At 37.4% G+C, this 17,839-nt stretch overlaps 1 protein-coding gene across 8 annotated transcripts in view; it reads right to left on the reverse strand.

The window, feature by feature from the left end:
• LOC136838599 (uncharacterized) overlaps window positions 1-17,839 on the reverse strand; it is a 77,227-nt gene that overhangs the window by 26,220 nt on the left and 33,168 nt on the right. For 2 of the 8 annotated variants that reach the window (XR_010853052.1, XM_067103823.1), the window contains exons 1-2: window positions 11,167-11,326; window positions 2,772-2,902 (exon numbers count right to left, since the gene is read on the reverse strand). Coding sequence is in view for 7 of the 8 variants with exons in the window: in XM_067103823.1 (XP_066959924.1) it covers window positions 2,772-2,902; window positions 11,167-11,314 (279 nt within the window). In the remaining variant the exon portion in view is untranslated. Of the gene's footprint in view, window positions 1-2,771; window positions 2,903-3,513; window positions 3,555-10,802; window positions 11,327-17,839 lie in introns of those variants that run through there. The other 6 variants (XM_067103826.1, XM_067103828.1, XM_067103827.1 and 3 more) reach the window with 6 other exon arrangements.

Raw genomic sequence — 17,839 nt, forward strand, 5'->3', positions numbered from 1 at the left:
AGATAAACCTGCATATGTTATAAAGGACTGCACTCTATCTCAACACTGATTCTCTTAATGAAGACAAAATGTAAAGAGCAAACATACAGAGTTGTCTGTGAGCTCATTTTTTTTTTTTTTTTTTTTTTTTTTATTTAACAAATACCGTGTGTTATTTTTTATGTTTTTTTTATTTATTTTTCTACCGATCACAGAAAAAGAATCATTCGATGCTGAGGTCAAATGGCCTTAATCTGATTGGTCACGACCTGACGAGTCGGGAATCGGCAAATCCCCAAGTAAGGACTCTCTCCCACGTTCCTCGGCTGGTATAGAGGTCAATGCTCTGTCGCGATTCGCTCAAGGGGCTGATCTTTGTAACATCAATTGAAAGTGAGTTCGTTTTACCTATGAAAAATAACAAAGACATTCAGTTTATATATACATACATAATTATATATATATACTCGTATATATATATATATATATATATATATATATATATATATATATATATATATATATATATATATATATATATATATATATATATATATATATATATATATATATGTTTTTGTGTATTTGGCAAATGAATCTTCCATAGATTTTGCCGCTTTAATCGATATGCAAATATAGAAATGGCGCCCCACGACCGGCTGTAGGGGTTACTATGTTTACATATACTCAGAATAAACAGAAATTAGGATATTGGAGCGTAGAAACACTAAATCAAATTTGAAAGATGGAATCTGAAGATGATTTCAATTGGTATATACATACTGAGCACCTTATCAGTTTGTGAAACAGGAGCAAAGGAATGGATAAAGAGAGTTTGCAAGTTGGGCTGGGTGGGTAATGTGCATATTTATCTCGAATGGCAGCTGGGACTGGTAGAGGAGTAGGCTTGGTCTCAAAGCCAAATGCGGAAAAGCAGTGACTGACTGAACAGCAGTGAGCAGTAGATTACTGCAGGAAAGATTTTAATCAAAAGAGCACAATACGAGTTTGCTATGTCCCAAATTATGAACTCTCCGAAGAAGGGAAGGAAGAGTTTTATATAAAACTACAGACTATTACAGGAGAAATACAAGACTGAGACATGAGAATTGTTGATGGTGATATGAATGCAGACGTTGTTAGAGACAATGAAGGTAAGGAGGATGTAAGGGGCAAGCGAGGCCTGAAAGTGACTGCAATCGAGAATGGTGTGAAGTACATTGGTTTTTGTACTGCAAATAATTCGGGGATTGGAGGCACACTTTTCCAACGAAAGGTCATCTATAAATACACACACATTTTCAGACAGCAGACACAGAAAGCAAACAGCCTTTAGGAATGTTAGGAGCAATAAAGGAGTAGTTGTCCATATTGCCACACTACAGTTGAAATTAAAAGTACACAACAAAAAAGTGGCAGAGCATCTAGGTTTAATACAGAAAAGCTTCTTGATGATAAACGTTGAGAAACTGGTGACTGAAAGGCGAATTAGATTTGTAGTTCTGGAAACCATTTCTGAGGAGGTGCAGACAGTCACAGAAGAATGGACTAATACCAAGGATATACCAGAAAACCTTATACAGGACATCAAAAGAGACCTCAGATACAATAAAGAATAAGCAAAAACAAAAGAGACTTGAAGAAAATGTCAGGGAGACTTGAATAACGCAATGTAGAGCATGTTAAGTAATGAAGTCGAGAAAGTAAAGTTGAACGAAGCGTAAGAAGAGATAAAAAAAAAAATACCTGGAAAAACAGACGGGTGATGCCGAAAAATCCAGATATTAAAAGAATGGTGTTGGTGTTAGAGTAGCCAACAGCATTTTAATAAGAAGGCTCTTTGAAAAGCGGTCCCGATAAGATTTGAGGCCACGAACAAGATATGTGGTAGGGAGGAACTGATTTCATACCAGAAGCTGAAGAAGACTTGGATGTACCAGTGAAAGAAATCACGGTTTCTGAAGTAGATTCAGTAATAAAGAACTCTTACGCGATGGAAAGCACCGACCATGATGGAATCACTGCAGACATGATTTTAGCTGGAAATGCATTGACACCTCTTATACCAACTAGCCTGTTTGCAAAGGTACCAAAGAAGGGTGAAAAACTGAATATGATAACTATAGAGGCATTGCACTTATACTCGTTGCGATGAAAGAAGCTGAAAAATGCTTAGAGATGGAGAAGTAGGTTTCAGGAGAGACAGGAACTGTAGTTAAATATATTGTGCAACAGTGTATGAATAAAAAAAAAATAACTTTTTAATGGCCTTTATTGATTACCAGAAGGCAGTGGATGGCGTCCAATATCATAGCCCTTGGGTCACTATGGTATAACTGTCAAATTCAGAGAACTAACCGAAATTATCCATAATGGAGTCTTGTCAAGTGAATTTGCAGTAAACAATGGAGTATTAATGTTATGGGGTAATGTTATGCGTTATGCCGCCTTTCCTGTTTGATCTCATGGATTTTACAACGAAAAGTGTTGTTAGATATGAAAGAGAAGACTTTGGACTATTAATAGAATCTTGACAGACTTAGAACATGCAGTTAATACTGTTTTAATCAGCAAGGCATCGCTAGATTTACACAGCTTGCTTAACAGAATGCATCATATTTTTAGGGATGTGAGACTCAAGAAAAATGTAAGAAATACATACAAATGTAAATACATTCCTAAGAGAATAGATTCACGGGTAAAAAAATGTAAATACATTCCTAAGAGAATAGATTATCGGGTAAAAAAAGGTAAAGTCACGAGCAGCGGGAGCTAGAATTCCTTATCCTTACCTTTGGATTTTCATCAAAATGAAGATGTCTTCTCTCGGCAATATGTTCCCTATCTTTTCCTTGGGCGAATATACAGCTCACGCCCACGATGGCGGTAACGGCCCACACCAGGTCCGTTAATCTCATCGTAGCTGTGGGCGCATAAAAAAGAGGATCCAAATATTAACTCACATCCGTGAAGGGAGCATCATCGAGGTTCATTATCATTTTCATAAGCTTATTAAGGAGACGGTGCGCTAAAAGCTTTAGGTCGTTTCATGCTTCTTTGAACTACAATAAAACTTGCATAGTCACAGTTTATAACTCAATTAAGATTATCTTATATTTTGTTATTTATAAAATTTTGCTTTATATCAAACAGGAGAACTACCAAAAATATATACTTGAAAGAGAACACTCATTCCATTGTTTTAAGTAAAATAAAAATCATTATAAAGTGAAATCATGTGAAATATATCAAAATCACAACTAACAGGCTTAGGCACACCCACGAACAGGAGTTCAAGTCTGCATGCTGCCGTTTACCCCAAAACCCCCCAGAAACTTTTTTTCTTTTTCTCTGGGGAATGAGGCTAATACAAGGGGCATAGAGGTGTCAGATCATTTAGGGTACTGGTAATAAAACCTCTTTTTAAAATGTTTGCTCGTAAATAATGTATATAAAATCACTTTCTTGAAAAATTTTGACATTTTGGAATAAGAATAGATATAACACCTTGTAAAGTAGGATAAGGTCACTTACATTCGGGTCAAGTAACAGCGTCAGTCCAAAACGATCAGTAACTGAGGAAAACGAGTGGATGAGAAACTTATTTTGAAAAAAAAAATTAATCTTAACTGTATGCCAAATGATTAATTTTAAAAATAGTTCCTCGATTCATTAAAACCTATAAAAACTGTAAATATGTTACTGGGGTCAATCCTGCCCCAGTTGTGTTTGTGTGTGTATGTCCGAAACGATTTGGGTGAGCGGACACATTTCTTTTTAATTACGTCATCCCTTGAAGATTTAACGTTGAGGCTTAGAAAAATTATGATTTCTCTTATTTTTGAAGAAAGACCCTTTGCATTACCTATCACTCTCAGCTAATATTTATTTTAAACATTTGTCTCCATGTATAAAAGTCTCTCCTGCTCTCAGACAGCCTTGAAAAAGGTTTTAACTCTGCACATTTGCTCTGGTAATGCTAGAACTGCTACGCTTCAAGTCAATTTCTTTTCCTCTAATGACAAACTCGGGAGTTCTGTCACTACTGAGTTACATAATGTGCTGGCAATGTTCTGACAATGTCATGATCAACTCTATAATGTGAATATTCGTGTCCTTACTATATAGACTGCCTTCAAATTTGGAATGTTCTAACCATAATCAGACGTGGTCAGGATATTTCGTTTCGGTATCCCGTTCTCTTCTTTTTTTTAATTTCAAAATAAGCTTTACATTTTTCCTTTATATTTATAAAAAATGTTATAAAATCTAAAACATTTCCAAATTAGAAGTCAAGTAATATCAACGATACACTGGCAAGGACATTACTGAAACCTATCTTACATTGGTTTTCCTCGCCTCTTTTAATCTTCTATTTTTCTCGAGGCGATCTACAGGCATGATCGTATTTTTCCCTTCCTTCTTTTATTTCCTGTTCAATCAAACCTGAGTTAGATAAGACATCTGAATCCCCGTCTGATTGACGATCTTCCTCATCCAAATTAGCATAGCCAAACTCTGACTTTGATTTTTTATGTTTGTCGACTGGTTCTAAACGAGAAAAGGTCTTATTACATTAGCCCAAGATGAATCAATCAAATTAACATTGCTAAATGATCTGAGATTATCTTGACATGACGACTTGTGGTCATACTTTTGTTCTCCGGGAATCTGATCGTCCATAGAGATTTTTTCATAAGCCTGGTTTCCATTACATTTCAGATTCGTTATGTTGCTATCAACATCACTACCATTAAACGCAGTATAATTAACTTCATCAGTATGCCATATTCGCTATCATAGTTTCCAATACAAGACAACCCGTACAGAGCTAACGATAATGCTACCCTGAACTATGACGTCAGTCTCGGGATTAGCACTTCACTGCAAGAGGTACTGTAACCGTTTTTCTTAGCGAAAGGAGATACCTCCCGTTACGTCATCATCGATAATGATTCGCGTTATTCAAGCACTACGTTAGACCCAACAATATAGCCAGAGTTTAGCATCACATTCATCAACTCATCTTCTCTTCTCTAGCTTCATGGGCGATCCAGTTACCGCTAATTAAAACTTTGGTCCACAAGAACTAGCAAAACTTTGTCCTTTATGTAAAATGTTAAATTTATTTGTTACGATATTAATTATATGAAAATTGGGCATAAGTTAGGTACTCGATACTCGAGGCTGTGATGAAAAGTTTTGTGTGCTCATGTTTCTAATGATAATGGAGCTATTTCTCAAGTGTGCGTCATCTTCGGCTTCTTTATCTTACGGCCTTCTTCCCATTTCCTCTCGTGTCTGTTTTAAAATTAAGAAGACATTACTTTTTTCAGTCATATTTTTCAAGACACACTTTAGCCACTTTCAAACTCGTGTATAGTTATGACTTATTATCTGAAATTCTATTATATATACACACATATATATATATGTATATATGTATATATATATATATATATATATATATATATATATATATATATATATATATATATATATATATATATATATGCACAACTGGGAAGCACAAAAGAATCTTAGGTTTCCATTTTTCATTTTTTTTGATGCCTACGTTCTACCAGAGACGCCAATCGCTTCTGCTTTTCTTATTTCACAAGAAATAGAAAATTACCTCCAGTGAACAAGTACATCTTGCTAACTCTAAAAACAACCTTGCATAATCCTTGCCGAAGATCCCTTAAGTACAGTGGCCGCAATCAAAGAGAATTCAGACTAAAGTTGATGGCATTTTCAAGAAGGGATTTAAAGGATTCAATGCACAGCAGCGTAGCTCTGAATTCACGTGGAAATTTTTTTGTTCGTCGCTTTCGGAGTTACAATGGTTTTTTGTTTGTTACTGCCTCGAGGCGACCAGCGGCGAAAATACTTCGGTTTTAGTCGCCATTTTTGTCTTCAGTTTTGTTAAATAAGTCTGTCGCTCTCTGTGTACGTACAGTACTTTCGGTTAGATGATTTGGTGTCAGTTTGTGCATGGTTCTGCGCTGAATAACCGACTATTTCTGGTTGCGCATACTTCTGTTACGTAACAGACTGCGCGTGACTATTTTGTTATATATCTATAAGCATGTTTCTGTTACACATAGTTCCTACCTCGTGAATGAAGGTTTCAACATTGAAAAGTCTGTTCTACTGCGTGAACTATATATTATCCATGCAAATCAACATAAGCTCACGACGAAACATACATGTTTTAACGATGGTCAAAACTGTTAGCTCTGCTAATATATTTGTCCCCGACTCATCTTTTCCGGCAGTGAGGAGAAAGGGTGCGACCTCAAGGCAGGGCTGTGGTGGAAAGGAAGCCTTCTCAAGGAGGATACAAGGGAGAGGAGGAAGGAGTATATCCTGCTGTTATCCTTACGCTATGAGGTCACTGCCTCGTTATCCTGTGTTTGCTCTCTCACTGTTGCAGGATCTCATATATTTCTGCTGCAGACAAAAAACAATTTTTACAGCCTAAAAGAGAATCTTATCTACTGCAAGAAAGAACTACAGAGATTTTCAAAGGTAGAGTAGTCGAAAAACTCGAACATCAAACCCGACGAAATTAATGGCAAAAACTAACGAAAGCAGACAAAGCACACTACTTCTCCACGGAATACCGATACACCTGAAGTTACAAAAAGTATAGAACTAAAATTCTTGTTTATTTCCAAGACCGAAAATGAAGAGGAATATCGATATTCAGCCCTACTGATACTTCTCGAATCCTTCTCTAAAGACTCGGGTATATAAACGCAGGCTCAAAGCGAGGCGAGACAAAACGAAAAATGTCCATGTCGTTCTGGGGATACGAAGTCATCAAAGCCATTCCATTTCCGAGCGAGATTAAAGTTCGCGATGACTTGCTTTGTTTCTTGGAGATGAGCGATACACTCCGAAAGGACAATTTCCCTTTATAACGATGCTTTTGTCCATTAACCGGATATTCTCATGGTTCTAAAGAGAAAAAGTTTACCTGCGACAAACTCTTTCACGAAGAGAAGAAAGGAGTAGCATCGAATTTCTTCTTCGCTACATATAAGCATACCCAAACAAATGCAGAGACGACTATTGATGTTGTGACAGTACAGAACAAACTCTCAAGTCCTTCACACATGAAAAATGACAGAACTGCTGATGACCTTAACATGAATTTCAATGATGAAAAAAATTCGTTAATGCAAACAAGAGAGAAATAACGTTAAAATTCATAAATAGCAGTATCATAACCCGATGGGGATAACCAAATAAGCATGAGCTTCAAACACAAGCGGAAACTGCTAATAAATGGTAAAGGAACAGTGAGGGCATACGAATGGCTATCATTCCTTAACACCGCGAGAGAGAAAATAGAAAAGGTATCGTTGCATGCATGACGTCAGAACACTCCTGCAAAAGCAGGTGGTGTGAAATCTGACAGCAAGCGAAAGGAGGACAAGTTCAAACCTCTCCTCCGTTTTCTGCTTCCTTTTAGTTCTCGATTAATGGAATGCATAGAAAACGGGCGCAGTGATTTCACATTGTCCTTTAATGTAGATTTTGCTCTTATTTTTGAATCAACGAACAAGACATTAATTAGGCATAACGAAGTCATGGGTTCCCTTCCCTCCTTCTAAACCGACTCTCTATCTCTAGCCGGATAATCTGTCTTTCTCCCATACCTCAAGAGCAAACACGATATGTTGTTTTGCAATTTTCTATATCGTGTGGGGCTTTCTCATCTGCATGGGGTTATGATACAATAAGTTTTCTCATACTTGTCGAAGGTGTTTGTATTTTCCTCTCAACTTTTTTTTTTATTTTTTACTCTACGCAGCCATATGGTTGGGCACTTGTGTTTTACGACCAGATTAGTTTGGGTTCACTTCGTGTTGGGGATGTTTAGAATAGCGACACATCAGAGATAACCTTTAAATCTCCGAACGATGCTTTTGAAGATGGTTCATGCTGCTTAATGGAGAGAGAGAGAGAGAGAGAGAGAGAGAGAGAGAGAGAGAGAGAGAGAGAGAGAGAGAGAGAGAGTATTTTAACTAGTCTGTGTCATTATGTGATTAAGACTTATCATGATAATTCGAAGGAAATGATTTGAAGACGTGTGTTACTAGCATCATATTGAAAGAAAATCCATTAGGAAGACGTTCTGGAATACAAGAGACACATACATATACATGATTAAATTCATAAACATACATAAAGTGCAATAGAAAGGATGAAAAGTATTTTAAACAAATAATGTCATCTTCCACTTGCTACGAGAGTAACCAACACATCAAACACAAACGAAGGAAACCTATAAACATATGAGCACAAAAGGCACTCTAAAGTACACTCATAGCAAGGTACAAAGTAACAGAAATAAAAACACAGTAAGGAATCTGTAAATAATTTCCACAAGAACAAAATGAAAAAAAAACAGTTAAATCATGCAGGACACTTAAATTCATATATATATATATATATATATATATATATATATATATATATATATATATATATATATATATATATATATATGTGTGTGTGTGTGTGTGTGTGTGTGTACATATTTATTTACATGTACATATTATGCACATATATACATGTATATATGTATGTATATTCATATGTAAATATAAACTATATATAACATATATGTATATAGATGTATATATACATGTGCATATATTATATATACACGTGTAAGTGTGTGTATGTGTAGACACACAGATAAACATGCGTGGTAAGATGCAATATCTATATAAACTATTATTTAATTTTTTAAACTGACGGAAATTCACCGTTTGCAACAGGAATTCAGACTTGACTATACAACAACTTCGAAGCTGAAGATAGTCTCACCGAAGAGATCTACAAATACAGTGAAATTCGATGTATGATCGTATCTTGTTACAGGTATTTCAAGATAAGGTACCACAGAATAGCCCGCCAAACTTACCCCTGTAAAACTGGACCTAGTGTATGATAAAGAGAGGAAATGAACGATAAAGAAAAGAAATTCTTTTTCTTTCAAGGAATCAACTCATAAACTGGTCATTTATACCAAGAACATTTCTCTGCCAGATAATCTTGGCATATTTTAGCTAGTAAAACTAAGCTTTGTACTAAGACTATAAAGAATTTTTCTCTTCAGATTTCAACTTATAATTGCCCATTTACGTCAGAACATTTCCCTCGGCCAGTCTCATATCTCTGACCTTTTCCAAACTATCTTCAATCATCAGCATCTGATCGGCCTAGTCGTCCGAGTAATTAATAGTTTTCTCGTCTCGTGTTGGGAACAAGTTGGCTTTGAGCCGAGAGAAATGTTGCTAGCAGCAAGGGGTAGTTACGAGTTGAAATCCTAAGAGAACTAAGGGAATTTAACCTCTACGGAGGACAAAGAAACGTTTAAAAGAACAGACATTATAAGAGTCAAGAAGCACTGAGATGATAGAGAATATCCGTGTAAAGCTGGTATCAGATAGAATGAAACGCCCAAAGGATGAACATTTCTAAAGACGTCTATCTACATAAGGAAATAGAAAATTTTATTATATAATTACTACTCAACTGGGGAACTGTGTAAATGGGCAACCACGACCACAACACATGTTTATGTTACCTTAGTTTTCAATACCGAATTGTAATCAATAATTTCAAATGAGCCTTATCTCAAAGAAGTCCATTACAGATACGCATTGTCTATACATAAAATACATATCACACCAGATCATCACAAATTCCCGATGGATAAGACATTATACTTCATAAAAATAGATTTTGTGAATTTCGGCTGCAATAGCCGAGGGAAATAAATGAGCAAATCCTATGGTTTTGCATATATCATTTAGACTTCTAAATCAAACGTTGAAATGATTTTTGTTGTTTTTATGGTCACGCTGCTCATACTGACAGACACACGCTCACATGTGCTTGTAAATGAGTACATTAATTCAGCTAACTTTAAATTAAGCAACACACGGCATCTATTATCTTTTCTGTGTTTAACTTCGTACATTATTCAGTACCGTTATAGACGGGAAACTTTCTCACTGCATTACTTTACCTATACTGACAATCGCTATGACAGCCAGGGATGTAACTTCAATTTCGCTCTCTCTTTGAATAAACAGCGGGCCTCGAAAGCTAACGACACGTTCATTTAAGAAAAAAAATAATGGCTGATTACAACTCCATCAGAAGATTTTAAATAAACGTGTTTGGTTAAAATGATCCTGCTTTGAATAAACGTTAGTATAAACAAATGCAACTCAGCTCAGTTTAATCTTAACCACACTGGTCACAACAGCTGCTATGCTGAAAGACAAATTAATTTTCATTCATGGAGAGTGTAATCATATGGCGCTGATGCCCCTTAAGACTTATGGGTTTGAATCTCCTCCACCTCTTCTACTCGATAATATATCTGAGCTCGCCTCGTCCTCAGAAAACGGGGTGACGCCCAAACTTCCTTTTATGATCTTGCGAGAGCTTCTGTTTTTCTCGTTTCTCGGGTTTTGAGATTGAACACAGGTCTCTTTGTTTGCCCCACATCTCGAAATGTGGGGTATAAGGATACGTAATACGCTTAGAATATGCAATGACTCGACCTAGCACATTTAAATCTCACAACAAAGGTAGTCGCCCCTGTCAAATCTCGTAGTCATATGTTATCGCTGATCTTCACGAAACCGGTTTTATTTCTTTTATCCTTTTTTCACTGCCGGTGCAAACTGCCATTTTTTTTTTATTTTACATGCTTTTCTTATCATCCACATGGAAAAATATAAGAACAATGTAAAACATTCAAGCAAACATTGCAAATACAAGGCACTTACCTAGATATTTTTTATTCTAAATGTCTTAAATGTTTAATCTTCAAAGAAAATCGCGCCTCTGCCTAAAGGTACTGTGCTGTCACGTCATTATAAAAGTAATTTAAAATATGTAAATTTTGTTTAACAAGTTCTTCGTTCAGTGAACAAACAAATACTTTGCAACTGTGTAGTCTGAGAGGCTGGCGGACAATATAATTATCTTCTGAAAACCAGATCACTAGCAAATTCGATCAAATAGTGGTTTTGATTCTGTTTACAAATCCACAAACAACACTAACACCAGCTAAGAATAATCCTGACACTTAGGAAAGATTACAAAACATTTTCAGCGATAAAATCAAGTGAACCTTTTCTTTGTCTTTACAATTCGAGTGGTTCTTCGAGTTCCTTTCGTCTTCTACTTCTCCCGCCCTCTCCTTGTCCCGGCAAAGTTGATACTGAAACTGAGGTTTTGTGTGTGTGTGTGTCTGTGTCTGGTCTAGGGCACGATGATGCTGGTCTCCTGCCATCATGCCCTTCCCACTCACCCTACGCCCACCAACTTGAGCCCCGTGTGTCAGCCCCCGGCTCTCCTCTGTTCAGGACTCTCCTCACCCCGGTCATCCTCCTATAACCGCTAAGCGTCAGTTACCCTAGATTCCTACATGTCATCTTTTGTAAGAAGAGGATGAGCCTTGTCTTAACGGGAACATTTCTTTGAATTCAACAACTCAGGATGATATTTTCCCATAGTTCAAAGCTCTGCTCTTCCTTTCTTTTCATTCCCTGGTTCATTCCTTGGTCACATGTGGTGTCTCTGCAACCCCCTATATTTACATAACATTATCAATGCGTCTCGTTCACATGGTTCCTATTTCTTGACCTTCCCCTAATCTCTTCGCTTCTAGGGTTCGCAGCGCACGGTCCCAGAGTCCTTCTCTCCTTAGTCTCCCAAGTTTCTTTGTTTCCCTTAGTAAAGATCTCTTTCTCTCTTCTTTCTCTCTTTGTCTGAGTCCCTGATTCGCTTCTCAGACGTGGTCCATTTCCCCATTAGAACTTCCATTTATCACTTAGAGAGTTCTTTTTGGTTCAAGCCAATTACATCATCTTTTTTTACGAGTCGAGTGACAGCTGTTTGTGTTAGTTTGCGTCAGAGCGTGTCAAGAGTCCGGCAAAGGGATTGTAAAAGTGTCCGAGAGGGACATTCAGACTTTCAGACTTCATTCCTCAACTCCTATATTTTGCTTTTATTATCACCATGTCGTCAGCTAATGGAGGAATGCTTAAAGTGAGGGCCCAATGGTTAATGTATATGCAATGAAACACCCTTCAGGATGCGAAAATAACAGATGTTAAGCGAGACGAGCAGCTGAATTACCCAATGCCCAAAGCCAGCCTTAGCCAGTCGGGTCAATATTCGACGAATTCTGAAGCTTCAGATATTACGTTGCTTGCATTTCACATGCGTCATCGCTGCCAGGGGGTTATACTAACGCCCCTTTGCCTGTTAATCTTGAGGCCAAGTCACGATCATGGCATTTAAGTGAGAAAAAGATCCAAAGGATTTTCGTGGAGAGGCTGGAGGCCAATGATGTGTCGATAGCTTAACTGTGATTACTCACAATTCGTAGCACTACTTTTTATTTCTTTATTGATTTTGTTTTCTTAAAAAACATCACTGTTCTCCGACCCCATCTGACAAAACCCCTTCTGCCAGGATAATAACCTCTGAGGTGAGGTGCACCTATTGTTTAAGGTTATTTGTCTGATGCAAACAATTCTCTTTGATCTTCCGGCTATTGATGTTCGCGTCTGCGATAACGATTGGTCAACTGTCACAGCCGTGGCAGATGCAACTCATGTTAAAGCGAGAGTGTCGTGGTATTTCCGTATTGAGAAACATCAAAAGAACAGCCTGCCATCCGTGATACCATTTGTTGGAAAAGGAAAATGCACCTCTTTCTATTTTCTCAAATGTAATAAACAACGATTAACCTACAAGTCTTCACCTTGACCCTCTAATCTAGAAACATGATACCCTCTTCCGGCCTGGGCATGAACATCAAAAACAGAGGCCCTTGGGAGTACTTGGCTCAAACGCCAGTTTCTGTAGCAGTCATCAGTTACCATCTGTAAAAAGGCAGGAAGTTTTCAGATAAAGGGGCCACTCAGAGTATGTTTGCAATGAAACAATATATATCGCACCCCAACTTCCAACGAATGTCGCAAAAATTAATTACTTCCATAATCAGTTTTCCCGTCCCAAGGAATTTTCAAAATAAATTCGTCAAGTAGGAGGCATTCAGGCTAGTCTTATAATCAGATGCAGGGTTAATTTTTTTTTTTATATATAATTTAATCCGAGTCAAGAAATATGAAAACACGAGATGACGAATTCTTTACAGTCCAGATTCTAACATCTTCATTTACACAAGCAAGCTCAACGGACAGAAAGCAACAAACAACTTCTCGTTTTGGTGCTAATAAACTGCTCCTTGAGAACTTCTAAAATTGACCTTTCGGCTAAGACTACAATCGTTATCTCGGGCGGAGTAATCTAGCCGCGTGAATCAGCTTTTACTTCGCGCTATTTATTTTACTGTATATCATGATTTATTCTCCTATCGAAAAACCATCTCAAAGCACGTTGGCAAGTTTCTGTGTGTAGTCATTGCAAAAGATCATTTTAGAATTGCAGTAACAGTATTGGGGACTGTATATATATATATATATATATATATATATATATATATATATATATATATATATATATATATATATATATATATATATATATATATATATATATATATATATATACATATACATACATATATACGTAGGAAATGCCTACTGCAGTATTGCTACTTTCATGGGCTAGGCTTACTAAAACTCACCTCAAGGTCTATTAAAAAAGCATTCAGTGTTTTACTGGATCAATGCTATTTCTATCTCGGATGTTCAGGGGGAAGGGCAGCTATGACATAGTTCATTCCACATCACGATCCTACAGTGTTATTATTTTTGAAGCTCTGTCTTCAAAAAATTACCAAACCTTTTTCGATGTCAAAGTCAAATGGAATGAGGATTGGTATTTATTAATCATGAAATATTCTTAACAATTAAACGACCAGAAAGATGGAAATGAAATGATGAAGATGAACTGACCTCATCTCGAGGTATACTGGCAGAAACCTAAATTATTCAGTGGTTTTGCTGGAGTGCAGTGAAATGAGTCGGACTCTGGGATTTCCGATCACACGCATACACATTAAAACCATATATTATCTTAAAAGTTTCGAAACTTTGCCACTCATCACATCAAAGATGTTCATAGTCAAGTACTTAATAATAATAATAATAATAATAATAATAATAATAATAATAATAATAATAATAATAATAATCCCACACTAACTAAAGAGTTATCAGTACTATCCCTCAGCATCTGAAGAATGTAGGATAAGGGAAACTCTCCAAAAAAAAACAAACCAAATTTCAGCAGAATTTCATTTTCAGTTTTATGTATACTATTACAAATTTGCAGTGCATTTATATTTACTGAATATTTATAATAAAATAAAGACGTTCCCCGGTGTGTCTATAGTCTCCTTTGATGAAACGAATAAAGACAATTATTACGTGACCTTTTCCCAAAAGAAAGAGGAATGATTATTTAAAACAAAGAAACTTAATTATAAGTTAAACTCCCCTGATGCAGGCATAATGTCTAATAACACAAGTATTCAAAAAGGCCTCCTGAAAATACAAAAATACTTATACCAGTGTACAGAAGGATATCTCCCGACCCAAGCGAACTAAAACTCAACCTTGGATAATCTAACGAAAAATCTGACATTAATTTATTCGGTCGTTGTTGCAGAACAAGTCTATTTACTTTTTCACTCCTGCTAGAAGGCACCAAGTGAACGTGAGTGGTACTTTGGAACCAAATTTTTTGTCTAGATTCTGATGTTCGAGATTTAAAACCAGATTAAACTTAAGAATAAAAAGAGAAATAGCATAGCAACATGGTAGCTTGTGGACAAACGAACAGGATCCTTGTTGTTTTGCACTGAAACTTTTATACAAAAATCAAAGCTGGAGACTAAGCAAAATCATTGCTGGCAGTCGTGCATTTAATTTTGCACGAGCCAGTGTCTAATTCATATAAATGTCAAGAATCGAAATTTTTCTGTATTTCTTGCAATTATTTTGGTCATCTGCGACCTAACTGTCCTTTCTACAAGCCAAATATGAGTTTCGATAAGCCATGCTTCGACTTGTAGCAGAACATAATAAAGAAAAAGGAAATATACTCGTTTTACTACGACGATAACGACCAGACTTCCGTTTATTCAACAATGAAAATTACAAAGAAAAACTGAAAATGGCAACAAGAAGCAGAATTACAGCTGGACGTCGTGTATATTGGTCTGCATGGTTTTTATATCTGTAGCAAAATATCAACCCTCTCTATGCAATAGTTTCTGAGCTCTGCATCACTAAGCTTTACTGCAATCCCATTTCGGTCTAAAAGACTTAAGTATGGCAAAGGATTACATGACCGAATTGAAAGTGGTCTTCATCAATCTGGCATTACGGAAAACTACACAGAACTTTTATTCAGAATAAAATCTTTAAAATTGTCCTTTAAAAATCTGCATTGTTCAAGCTTTACTGGTCAGCTTTCACCTAATTTCCATAACCACTGAAATTCCAAATGGAGTTTTTGAAGACTGCAGCCGAGTGAACATTTAGCCATATTTCAAGATGTCCCGTTCAGCAGTTCTTGAAATGTTTAGCCATACTTCAAGATGTCCCGTTCAGCAGTTCTTGAAATGTTAATAGCCATATTTCAAGATGTCCCGTTCAGCAGTTCTTGAAATGTTTAAGGCTTTTAGAACAAAGCCATGATGGTTCCACGGAACAAACTATATAACAACATAAAGTCATTGGTTCAAGAGCTTCAGAAATATGTCATCTGAAATTCCAGCATAAAATCAGAGGGTGGTAGGCAGTTGGCGCCAACTGCAAATGGCCTGACCATATTACTTAATCAGGCTCTTGGTCAATTACCACCAAGCCAAATATTGTGAGTTTTGGCCAGCACGCAATACAATAGGTTAAACAATCAATATTTATAATTTTTCTCAATCACGTTAAAATCATAAATTAAAAAAGTAAACCCCTTTTTTTCTCTCGTATGCAACATAGATTACTGTTGCATATGCGAGAAAAAAGTAAACCCCTTTTTTCTCGCATATGCAACACGCAGTACGATAGGTTACACAAACAATTTTTCCCATTTTCCCCATAAAACAACGTACAAAAAAAGGATAATCCTTTTTTTTTTTTAACTCTCGCATGCAACACGCACTACAGCAGGTTACACAATCAATATTTATAATTTTCGTACACACAAAAATATCTACACTTATAAAACTTCTTTTTACAATGTCACTTACCCGTGCGCACTGCCCTCGGTAATTATTATGGCCGGACTTTTTAAAAACTTGTGAAGAGTTTAAAAATCCACCTGCTCTTCCACTAACTCGACTGTGTCGTCGAGACCAGCATCTTCTTCCTCTGCCTCCTGTGACTCCCTGGAGACATTTAGTCGTGAAGTGGCTGGAAGAGGCGTAGAGGTGCCTAGAGGGCCAGGGTCACCAAAGTAGAGCAGTGACACATCAGATTCTTGGCTGAAAGAGCCCCGCATATGGCTGAACTCGGCAGAAGTCCTCACCTGCGGGTCCAAGCTGAAGGAGAAGTGGATGGCGGTGGTCTTAGGTTCATGAGGGTTTGCGATCTGAAGAAGCTGTCAAGGATACTTTGATGATTCGAACGATGATTCTGCTTCACAATGACAACCCTTCGATGCTCTCGCAACTGAGCAGCTGTGTCCAAAGCGCTGGGGAAGTCGTTGGGGTCTATGTTGCGGTTCTCCAACATCTCGATAACTGTAACGAAGGCCATTTGCATATGCTCGTATGAGGGCAGTCGTTGTGGAACTGCCTTGTCCTCGTCATCGTCATCCTCTTCAGCCGCTTCCTGGGTCGATACCGTTGTCATCAAGCCACTCCCATATGTAATCCTCGAGAATACTGTTGCCTCCAGTTGCAAGTTTGGCACAGAAGTCATCAATTTCGAACACCTGGAAGTCTATCATGGCCTCTTCTTTATTCAGCATACAGTTTCTGGCGTGGTTGAGGGTTTCTAAGGTGACGTCCTTTCAAGCATCTGTGAAGTTCTAGATGGCAGACTTCAACAAATACTTGCAAAGATTCTCCGGTGTTTGTTCCCTCTGTGTCTCCAAGCCTTGCTCCTTCTCCTCATCATCCTCCAGTGCTACCATCACCTCCTCCAGGAACTTCCTCTGGTACAGCCATTTTGTTGCAACAATAACATCCTGGTTCATTAGCTGAATGAATGCAGTCATATTAGGAGGCAAATACATGACCCCACAAGACCTTCATCACCAACCAACTGGGCTGTGTTAAGAATCAGGATGCACAAGTGCACTATCGATGAGAAGCAAAGCCTTCACCCAGTGTCTAGCAATGCCAAGGTCCTCTGTCTGATGACAAATGACCTGCTTACAATAATGATTATGAAATCAGCCGATTATGACATTAGCAGTGAACCAAGCCTTCGCCAAATGATACAAAATCACTAGGAGCCTATCCATCAACCCACACAGGACATATGGTTGTTTTGCATGTCCAACTATCAAAGGTATTAGTGGATATGGAGCGACAAAATAGTCCAGCTTTGTCAGCATAGTAAATTTGTCCTAAAAACAAGGCTTTCTTTTCTCACTGAGTCAACGCCTGGCAAAATTCTTTTATTCCCTCCTCAGAATCATCCAGAGCTTCGCCATGAGTATTGTTGTTAGAAATTCCATGTCGAATTTTGAACCAAAACAGCCAACCTAGGACGCCTTCATGTCCACGACCTTATGCAAGCCTGCGAACTTTGTAGCTGCAGCCTTCAACTCAGCACCGCATATGTTCATGCCAGCAGCCTTGTTGACGAAACCACGTCAAGGTCGACTGGTC

The sequence above is a fragment of the Macrobrachium rosenbergii genome, chromosome 5 (assembly GCF_040412425.1).
Source record: "Macrobrachium rosenbergii isolate ZJJX-2024 chromosome 5, ASM4041242v1, whole genome shotgun sequence".
Classification (NCBI taxonomy): domain Eukaryota; kingdom Metazoa; phylum Arthropoda; class Malacostraca; order Decapoda; family Palaemonidae; genus Macrobrachium; species Macrobrachium rosenbergii.